This window comes from Oryzias latipes, chromosome 20 (genome assembly GCF_002234675.1).
Source record: "Oryzias latipes chromosome 20, ASM223467v1".
NCBI lineage: Eukaryota > Metazoa > Chordata > Actinopteri > Beloniformes > Adrianichthyidae > Oryzias > Oryzias latipes.
In genome coordinates this window covers 16612927-16623590 of record NC_019878.2, presented here as the reverse complement: position 1 = coordinate 16623590, position 10664 = coordinate 16612927, and the positions used below count along the sequence as shown (strand labels likewise).

The following is a 10664-nucleotide window of genomic DNA, read 5'->3' as shown; positions in this document are numbered from 1 at the left end:
GTATTAGAAGTTTTTCACTCTTAGAAAACCAAAAAGTTTAAACTTTTGTTTATACTAATAAAGAAATGCTATGTAATTTTTTTGCCAACATTCACACACAGATTTTAAAATATCGTGCAGGATTTAAGCAAAATTCAGACTAAAGTTCAACTTTCCTTGTTAGAACCAAACCTTGTGTCGACAACTACCCACAATGCAGCTCTCTAAAAAAAAACCCCTTTGACGTCAACCTAAACTCAAATACGTATTATACACAAACACAGCTCCTAGGCAATCAATGGAAGCAAATACATGAGAGCTGTTGAGTACAGAGAGGAAGAGAACTGTAAAAATATTTCACCAACAGCTCTCCTCCTTGTATCAATAAGCATTATTAATTAATCACACTAGTGCATTTACTGGTGACCACATTTGTGGAGTGCATGTGAGAGCTTTTGAGTAACAAGGTGGTGTTCTTGTTTGGACAGGAGTTATGCTTCCTTGTTTGAATCTGGGAGGGAATTAAACCATAAAGCTCTGCCCCTTTTATCATTAATATCACATTAATCTAGGAGTGAATCTGATTGATGGTCCTTTAGAGACCCTGTTAACCTGCCAGGAGGTTAAGTGTGGAATCAATCCCCATAAACGACCCAGATAAAAATTCTTTCATCCAGGAGCATCCACCCTAAATCAGCCAATCAGAGGAGGCGCTAGTAAAACCGTTCTTTTGGCACGGCACGCTAACAATCTCAGTATTTCAGCTCTGGCAGCTCATTCTCTCCCTTCTCCTTTTGTTTCCTCAGCCTTCTCCTCCGCCTCTTTTGCTCCTGCAAACCCACCAAGGGGAGTGTCGCCATGAGCAATGGTGCCTCTGAGGTTGTTGAAAAGAACAGGTCCATTGGAGGTTGATCTACACTTGTTCAAGCATCCATATTTTGCCTATTTGACGGGGGAGGAGGACTGTTAAACATTCAGGGCGGAGGTGACCTCTGACCCTGGAGACTACCATCAGATAGGGCTGTTTTCCTTATCCATCTATCCATCTCCAGGAAGACACATGGTGACAGTGTGAGGGCAGATGTCAGTCACACAGAGCTCCTTTGTTTTGGAGCCAATAGGCCACTTTACAGCTTCACTTTATTGTCATTCATCCACTAGGAGGGTTCCCTCATTTTCATTAACCTCCATCATCACAGGGCAGAGAGGAGAGGTGGATGCTGAAAAAGGAACAGCACACAGGGAACAGGACTTGGGGCCTTCTCTGAATTATTTAGCTGTTTTAACTGCAGTGCAACATACATGTTCCTGTTTTAAAAGCTCTATTTGCTGCTTCTCACCCACACCAATCATTTTAATAGAGGACAAGACGAGTTTCCCTTCAAATCAAATCTAAAACACTGTCTCACCATGCACTTAGTCTTTATTTGCAGTGATGGAGGAAGGGATCAATGTAAAAAGAAACACAAAAGAAACACAATAAGATTCACATCTGAAACGGAATATTTTGCTTTTTGAAGCTAACAATAAAAATAACTTGAAGGTCGTCAGCTTTTAGCCACAGAACAAAATTGAACATTGACACATAAATAAAATTCCATATAATTTAGATCATTAATTGTCTTTTCAAATGAAGCAGGAAACGGCCACATCACCAAGCAGCAGCGAAAGAAAGAAAACCTCAGATTAAAAGAAGCCATTTCTGTTTTTGCCTTTTTTTATGATACGTCACAGAAATGTAAAGGTTTAATTCCAGGGTCGATATTCAGAATTTAATGCTGTGTAAGGAAAGATGCTCAGGTCCTTGTTCTTCAGAATTTCTGAGTGATCCTCCTGTAAAGAGTCCTCCGGCAGCCCGGCCACTGAGGAAGATGAGACAGAGATGCTGTCTGGGATTTGCCTCTCTGCATGCAAAGAAAAAAAGAAATGACTAAATAAAGACAGAAAAGATAACAAAATGTTAAATTAAATTAAAAATAAAAACTTGTACATTATTGTAACATAATAAGGATTTTTTTAAATAAAAAAAAAGAATATATAAACCAATAAAAGTTTAGGTTTTATTTTGGCCTAGATCTTTTGTAAACTACTAATAATTTATTTCTAAGTGTTATAAAAATTTTTTTAATATATTTCTAATAAAATTTAAAATTGGATTTGATATGATTTTAAACTGCAGAAAAGTCTATCCAAACTTTCAGATCTTGCTTCAAACTGCTTCTTACTCTTGTGGCTCTTCGTGTGGAGCCTGAGCTCCTGCTCCTTTTGAAAGGAGGCTCCGCACAGCTCACACAGGTGCGGCTGCTCTCTGGCGTGGGTCCGTCGGACGTGGCTGTCGTGGGCCGCGTGGGAGGCGAAGGCCTTCCCGCAGTGCTTGCACTTGAAGGGCCTCTCTCCGGAGTGCTGGCGGATGTGGGTTCTCAGGATACTGGAGGCGGTGAAGGCCTGAACGAGCATTTTAACACACACGTTATGTTGTTTTAAATGTTTTTATATTTACTGTTTATTTTATTTTTGCTGTAATTGTATGTGTTTTACATATTTAAATAAATGTCCCCTGATTTTATTTGGAAACGTCAATTATTTTTAATAGATAATATTTTCTGTATACATTAACCATGTCACAAACTCAAAGGTACATTGGCACATTTTTTTCTGTTTTCTGTTCATTTTATTTTTGCAACAATCACAAGATTTGGCAGTAAAACTGTTCCTCAAAATAATTCGTCAAAAATGTTCCGTAAATACCCCGGAAAGGTTTTTTTTAAAACACACACACACACCTAAGAGGGAAAAAAAACGAAAAAAAAACATTAGAATGTCTCAAACAAAGAACAAAGCCACTGTTCTCTCCGCAGAGCCGTAAACGAACGTTTAGTGTCGGAAAACAAAAGCGAAGGGCCCACATCTGGCGATAATGAGCGTGTAAGTGTGTCTGCCACGAGGAGCGATAATGAGGGGCTCGCACCCGATTCACCATGAATCAAGCGCGTTTTTACGTGTTTATTTGGTTATTTGTTAAACATTAACTTAACAACAAAAAAAACAACAAATTTAGGTTCAAATCTGACAACACCAAATACCATACAGTCATTTTATTCAGTCGTTTATGTATAAAAAATAAGTAAACGATGGACCGTGAAGGGGAGATTTGAACTTTTGATTTATTTATATAAATATATAATTATCTATATTAAAATAAATGAAATATTTTAATTGTGTAACACTTTATTGAACAATTAAATGACGGGATTTCACTTCAACTGGTCTAAAACAAATAACAATAATAAAGAATAAATGAATAAAAGCACTTCTCTCACCTTGTTGCAGTACACGCACTTGTAAGGCCGCTCCCCGGAGTGCACGCGCATGTGCTTGTTCAGGCTGGAGGACTGAGAGAAGCTCTTCCCGCACACGGAGCACTGCGGGTTAACATAAATGTGCGGTGACATTTCTGTACATTTTCACCCAAATGCGAGAAAAATCACCTCTTTGTTAGAAAATAATTGTTTTAGTAATAAAAAACAAAAACAATATTTATCATTTTATTTATGTAATTTTGTGTTTTACTGTATGATGTATATGTTAGATAATCGCGTAATGAGACTTTTGGGAGCTGTCCTTTCAGCACCACCTGTCTCTCAGATTAAACGCTCGTGCACGCGCCGCTTCATACCTTGTGAGGTCTGTGCTTCTCGTGCACGTGGAGGACGTGGATCCGTAACCTGTCCCTCTTCTCAAAGGATCTGTTGCACAGGTGACAGGGGAACTTCCGGTCTCCCTGGTCCACGCAGCGCGTGTACTTCAGGTGTTTGTCTCTGTAGTATCTGTAGGCAAACACCTTCCCGCACCTGTCACACTTGTAGCCTTCGCCTGCATCTGGAAACCGAAATCTGCTTTTAACATCGTGGTAAATAAAACTAATAAATCTAGAGAATGTTGGAATGGAACCTTCTGTGAAGGGAAGCTCGCTTGTTGTGTCCTCTCTCGGGTTTTTCAGCGTGAGTGGGATCCCGAGGAACTGCGTGTAGCAGTCCCCGTACCACACCAGGAGCTCTTGGCCTGGACCGATCTCCTTGCAGACCTCGTAGAAGATCTGACCCTGGACCTGAACCGCCACCAGGTTCTGCTCCTCTGGGAAACGAGCGCACTTCACAAGAGACATCCAGTTTCCCGACGCGCCTCTGCCGTCCACGAAGTGACTCAGGCGGCCGTTCTCAAACACCTGCGGGAGGAGGCGCGAAACGAGGCGTCAAAGGGGAGCAAGGTGGATAAATCAAACCGATGGGGTTCAAAACTGTTACCTCCCACATTAGAGTGTTGTCGTCGTATGTTTTGATCTCGCTGGTGTTCACCAGTTTTCCTTGGAAAGGCCCGAAGCGCGCGCCTTTCGGCACGCAGCTCTTTTCCGCAAAAACCCCACAATGGGACACGTTTCCCCACACTGCGTGGAGGATGACCAAACCTGCAGCACAAAGTCCAATTTAATTATTTAATTCAATTAAGACAACAACAAAAAAAGGAGAATCCTGTTTGTTTTTTTAACTTGTATTTACCTTCTGGAAGTTCAAGAGTTTCTTTGTGTAGTGAAGGTGTGTGGGACTCTAAAGTAAAAGAAACAAAACAGTTTATACTTTGGTAAAATTCCAGATTACTCAATGTAAAAGTTCTTAAAGTCCCACCTGAATTTTCCGGCAGGACCACCCCTGAGATGGCGTGACCCCCGCTGCGCTCCTGGCTGCTGGAGTACCCATAAAGCACCATGAACAAGTCCTCCTCGCTGAAATCATAAGTGGCTGTCTTCTTTTGAGGTGACTGATCTGCGCAAAGGGCGCGGAGCAGCGCCTCCTTGGGCGGAGTAGAGGCTGAGGAGGTGGTGGACCTCTCACCGGACTTGCTGCTGAAGTCTGTGGACAGCGGGTCGGCCGCGTGCTCCGTCACCACAGCGGCCAGCTCCTCCGCTTTTGACCACATGGGCATCATGTGGCTCAGGTACGGCGCGCCGGGGACGCACAGCTCGTGCAGGACCGAGGCGGTGTGGCTGCTCTGCAGTACGAACGGGTTATTCATGTTGAGAGGCAGGGATGCGCGGGTGTCCGACACCAGCCGGCCGAGAGATTTGAGCGGGTCCAGGAGGTTGTGCGTGCGCGGGAGGAAGTCCATGTAGTGATGAGGAGCAGGGTAGAAACCCCGAACGGGACTGCTCTTGAGCATGTTTTCTTGGTAGCTTTTCTCGTTCAGCACTACAGGGAAGCAGGAGAGGGACACCGACATGACGGCATGGATGGACGCAGGGGTTCAAATGGGGATGATGGATCCTTCACTGCAAGAGGAAGTAGATAAAAAAAAAAGTTGTGAATTCTAAAAAAACGAAAATTACATTTTAAAATAAAGACATTTGGAAAGCTGTTCTGTAAATTAAGTTTTGCGCATCCGGAGATGACAACAACATCTTGAATTTTTGAGGGTCTGACAGTGTAAACAAAGCCCCATCTGAGGCAGTAAAACTGCGCGGCCGACTTTGCACTATTTCCAGCTGAAAGCTCCCACAGCAGCATCCCACCCGGCGCGCGCTCCAAGGAACCGCTCACCAAGCAGCCAGTAAACAGACAAGCAGGTCATGACACCAATTACACAACAGCCGGTCAAAGCAGAGGTCAACATTAATGAAGCATTTTATAGACTTTTACAATCCTAATCCAAGAATTTCAGGCCCTGAGATGGACTGCGTCACACGCCACAAAATTTCATTTTCTTTGTTCTTTTAAAGAAATCTCTCAAACCAGAAACGTTTAACAACTATTAAAACAAGCGTACCTTTTAAAGCCTCAGATTTTAAACTGAAGTTGTATTTTCTTTCATATCCTCATGAGAAAAGATTTCATCCAAATGTATCTCCATGCAGGAGCGGCTTCTTCAGTCTGCTGGTCAGTTTTGGTTATGAGGACACCATGCAGTGTGCTGGAGATGCTTCTCAAGACTTGTCCGTCCTCCTACTGGTCTGGAAACAGATAACCCCTCATGCATCTCAATGCTGCCACCCCCCCATCCCCCTGCAGGATACATGTTTTTTTAAGGACAACCCACGCGTTCACAGCTCCACAACACACTCTGCTGACTCCAAGGGACTCCCTAAACCAGGAGGGGGCAGATGCTGTTGCCCCATAAAATAAAAGAAGCAAAGCTCCAGTTTGATCAGATCATTCCGTCTCAGTTTCATGTAAAAGAGGAACAATGCTCCCTGGATGCTTTCATGAGCTCTCCATCCCTCCAATGGTCTTACAAATATGCCTGCATCTATCCAAAATTAAAATAAGAAGTGAAAAAGTAAGTCAAAAAATATTTGCATGTATGCCAGTTAATTTCCTAAAACAACCAGGAAGTCTGTGAAGATGCAGCTGTGGATGTCCAGAACCAGACATGAGACTCAGATGAGTCTCATGTTTCGAGTCGTTTTCATACACCTACACGTGGAAAAAGAAATAAAATCAGTCGTTTCAAACAGATGTGATGTGCTTACATTTTAAGACATTTTATGAAAGCAGAACTTGAATGTGTCTACAGGTTTTCTAAAAGACTAACTTTTGTTGAAAGCTGCAAACATCCTGCAATAAAGAGAAAACATAAAAGTAGTCGCTTCACATTAAAGTTGAATTTTGTGCAGTTTCTGACTGATGGTTATCAACATTGTTTTATTTGTAAAAAACACAAGTAAAAAAGAAAAAAAGTGATCCGATCTGCACAAAAAATATCATTTGGCACTTGTTGCTTCAGTTTACTGAAAATAAACCCAAACAAAATTATTCAGTTTATTCTGTTTAAAAAGTGAAACTCCTATAATTACATGAACTCATCCACCCCAAAAAGAACAAGATCCTACCAGTACAAAGCCTGTGGAACTTGCTGGCAACAACTTGGAAGAAGTGGAGACCTTCATGTTTTCTGGGTAGTGTGATGACCGAACAGGGAGGATCGGACATGGGGGTAAAAACCTGCACTTCAATGCCAGGGCACCCTACACCACCCTCAAGCATATCTGGAGATCCAACCTCATCACAATGTGCACCAAGAATCATCTGGTCATTTCAAACGTCAAGTCTGAGCCGCTGTATGCAACTGAAACACGGAGAACAACAAATACAGATATAACAGACTTTTATTATTTCCTGTCTTAGAAGAATCCTTAAAATCATCCATCAGCAACAAAGAGCTTTAGGAAAGAACAAACCATGTGGCAGTGAAAGAAGAGATAAGAAGGAGAAACCAAAAGAAAAGAAACCAACATCTGCATCATCCATCAGGTCCTGACCTGAAATCCTCAAGGGAAGAGAAAGTGAGGAAGACCATTGAACACATGGAGTTAGGAGCTGGAGGTTGACGTGAAGCAGACCCGTCACACCTGGAGGAGGCTGGAAAGGATCACCCAGGACAGAAGACGATGGTGGTGAGTTATTGATGCCCAATCAGGGATACAAAGCTGACTCAGCATAATATTTGTATTTAGGAGTTGAACGCTTTTCTAATTTTAAAGTATCAGAAATGGCTATTTATCCGTACATTTGTTTACATTGCAATCTTGTAGAGGTGTTAAGCTTCTGCTGTTGCAGAGAAACAGGTTAACAGTGTCTTCATCTTTATTATTAGCTGTTTCTGTACTGTGAGTTTACAGAGAATGTATGCGTTAACACAGCAAATGACATGGATCCTCACCAGACTTTTGCCTCTTTTTCCAGACTGTGGGACCACGATTTCCAAAATCATTTAACGAATCACTCTAAAGCTACAGTACATCTACACTGGGCTTGGCAATGCACATTCAAGCGCCACCTTCAATGAAAAAGCAAGTAAATGCACACTTCAGGCTTCCACGATTAAAACTTTCACAAGTCACAATGGAAGTTTCTACGACTATTTTCAGGCTCTACATACAAAACAGGCATCCATTGAATGTGTGTTGAAAGTTAAACCAGGTTGAACTTTTACCAACCAGGGACATGGATTTGGTAGTGACGTACGGATGGCGTCCCCTTTAAGTCACAGAAGTGCCAACTGTTTGAAAATTGTTCGTGTAGGAGAAATTAATAATTGCAATTTGTGCTCGGCCGGAACTATATGACACCAAATCTTTATCTCGGAATGGAACTGTGAAAGAAAAAACCTGGAGAAAATATTCACCAGATTTGGAGCGCTGTGAAATTTCGCACCGAGCCTCTTCCGACATGCGCTGGTATCGGGTTGTGACGGTCCAGTGTGAACACCGACTGCTAAACGTACGTCTCATGCCTGGCCTGAAAGCAGTGAAAGAAGATCCCAAAACGCCTCATATAGTTGTGTCTCAACTGAAAAATATGTCAAATTCTCTCAAAGATGCCGTCCGTCATCTTTGTTTTTAATGCTTGCATAAAGCAAAGCACTCTGTGAACAACCTGCTGCTTTATCTATGAACCTCCTTTTGTCAAATCCTACTTTCTGTAGAATCTTCTGGACAACTTTAAAGTCTTCAATCTTCCACATTATTGTGTTGCTGACTGATCCCACTTAATATACCCTTCAAAGGTGCAAAAACTGGTTGTTTGGCTCATTATAACAACACTGTCTGCCATCCTGAACTTTTTCAACATGAGTTTCCCTCAGCTGTATAGTTCTAATCCTAGAAATGAAGAGAAACACTTAAAAACAAGCAGTTTTTGTGAATTGAAACTGTTTATCGTTCCCATTTTTAAATCCAAATAATGAAAAACAACATTTTTTTATTTATTGATGTTATTATCTTTTATCAGTGAGGGCCGAAGGGGGGTTTGGGGGCCACCAGGACAACTCTGGTCATCCTGAACTACAACAGGAAAGATTTACAGTCTTCACAAAATCAACTCTTGCACAATCAAAGCCTCATATACCTAATGCATGGGAGTCTACTAGTAAATAACAGCAATAAGCACCAATTTTTGCCTATGAAACGAGTGAGGTCATGCAGGTGACAGGTCCGCTGGTGTCTTACAACTGTCTGGAGTGCCGTTGATCAAACAGCAGCACCGTGGTTAAATATTCATGGTCATTTAATGGCTTGAAAGCATTACGGTGCACAATAACATATTCCAGAGGCTAATGATGCCACTGAGACAACAGAGGGTGGATTAACTTGGTTCAGATTAAATGAGGGAGGAATCACGAGAATGAGGAAACATTTTCAGGTTTTCCATAGAATCAATGAGTGATGGACCATGATCCTCATCTGATTGATGTGTTCAGAAAGTGTTTTAAAGGATAAACAAGATTTTGTGCGTCTTATTTAATTCATCAAGCCTCAGGTGAGGGGGCACAACTCTTTTAGAAACCCACTAGAGATGAAAATCCTGTTTTTGCTGTTTTCAACATGCTCTTGTGGTATTTTTCTGATGATGGATTGGGAAGGAGATAACCGGAACTCAGAGGTGAATTTCTGATGAATTCCTGCCGCTCTGCAGAAACTATGTCCTGGAAAACAACACAGATTTTTTGGATTTTGGCTATAAATAGGATAATCATAATTATATGACCACTGGGAACGCTTTTAAAAACAGTTAAAACGATAACTGGAGTGAGACGTAAGGAATTACTAACCCTATTCTAAGTTGAGAGCAGTCACAAACCTGTGATATTACAAAAAGAATAGCATGTATTTTTATACCAATCTGTACATTGTACAAGTGTTCAGAAGAAGAAGTAGAAGTTTCATAAAATGACTTAAAATAAGGCATTGTTGGCTTTTTAGTCATTTAATTCAACTATGCAGCTGGAGTTTGAAGTCTGTATGCTGTCTGCCAGAGGTCTGAAAACCACAAGGAAAACATTTTCCTGCCTAAATGTAATGTATAAAAGAGGAGTAAAGTGGGGGCACAAACTCAATTTGAAAGATTTTCAGCATAATTTTAATCAACCGTAATGTCAACAAACCTAAACTTTGTGCAATTGAGCAAATTGATGCGAGTTTTACTGTAGTTAATAAATGCTTAAAAGGGTAATTTTAGAGAAGTCTATGCAATTACCTTTAAGTGTTTTAAACCCCCAAATATAAAATAAGACACATAAAAAGTTATCATGATATTGACAATTATATCCATAAATCTGAATAAACTAAACTATAATTATGCAGATTTATTTTTATATTGGACATAATGGGTATTATCTTGATCGGATAATAAGACTTCCAGTGGTTACTTTTTGAATTGACTTAAAATCAGTTTGGTTTTTAAACTGCCTTCAAACAGGAAGTCATGAGGTTTCTCCTTAGGTGGTAATGAGCAGAAAGTTGGTCATTCATTAAAAATCTTCTATGTGAGGAAGTTGTGTTTACTGAGTACACTCAAAAAGAAAAACCGGACTGTTTTAACCATTTTTTACCAGGTAAGAGAAAATCCCGATGTGCCTGCATATTATGGTGAAGCAATGCACCGGTGTGAGATGTGTGGACTTAATGAAACACTACAAGGAGATCTTTAGAACATCTTCAAATAGAAGATCTTCAAAAGCTAATTAAAGAAAAAAGGTTTGCTGTGTTTTAATAGGCTGCCATTTTCCAGAGGGTGTTGGTTATTATCTTCTGCTGAGATAAAAAGACCACAAAAGAAGAAACCCAGAAGATAATTTAACTGCAGTCCCACAAATCTGATGAATATTTGCTTCAAGTCTGAAGTGTGAGGGCCTTC

General features: G+C 40.9%; 1 protein-coding gene across 1 annotated transcript; it reads right to left on the bottom strand.

The window, feature by feature from the left end:
* Window positions 1-628: 628 nt before the first annotated feature.
* prdm14 (PR/SET domain 14) lies at window positions 629-6353 on the bottom strand. The gene is made up of 9 exons (XM_011488890.3): window positions 5797-6353; window positions 4662-5302; window positions 4536-4583; window positions 4284-4444; window positions 3931-4204; window positions 3656-3858; window positions 3300-3401; window positions 2205-2424; window positions 629-1883 (listed from the first exon to the last, which is right to left on the bottom strand). Exons 2-9 carry the CDS (start codon window positions 5251-5253, stop codon window positions 1726-1728), a joined length of 1758 nt encoding a protein of 585 aa, XP_011487192.1. The 5' UTR covers window positions 5254-5302; window positions 5797-6353; the 3' UTR covers window positions 629-1725.
* Window positions 6354-10664: the final 4311 nt, after the last annotated feature.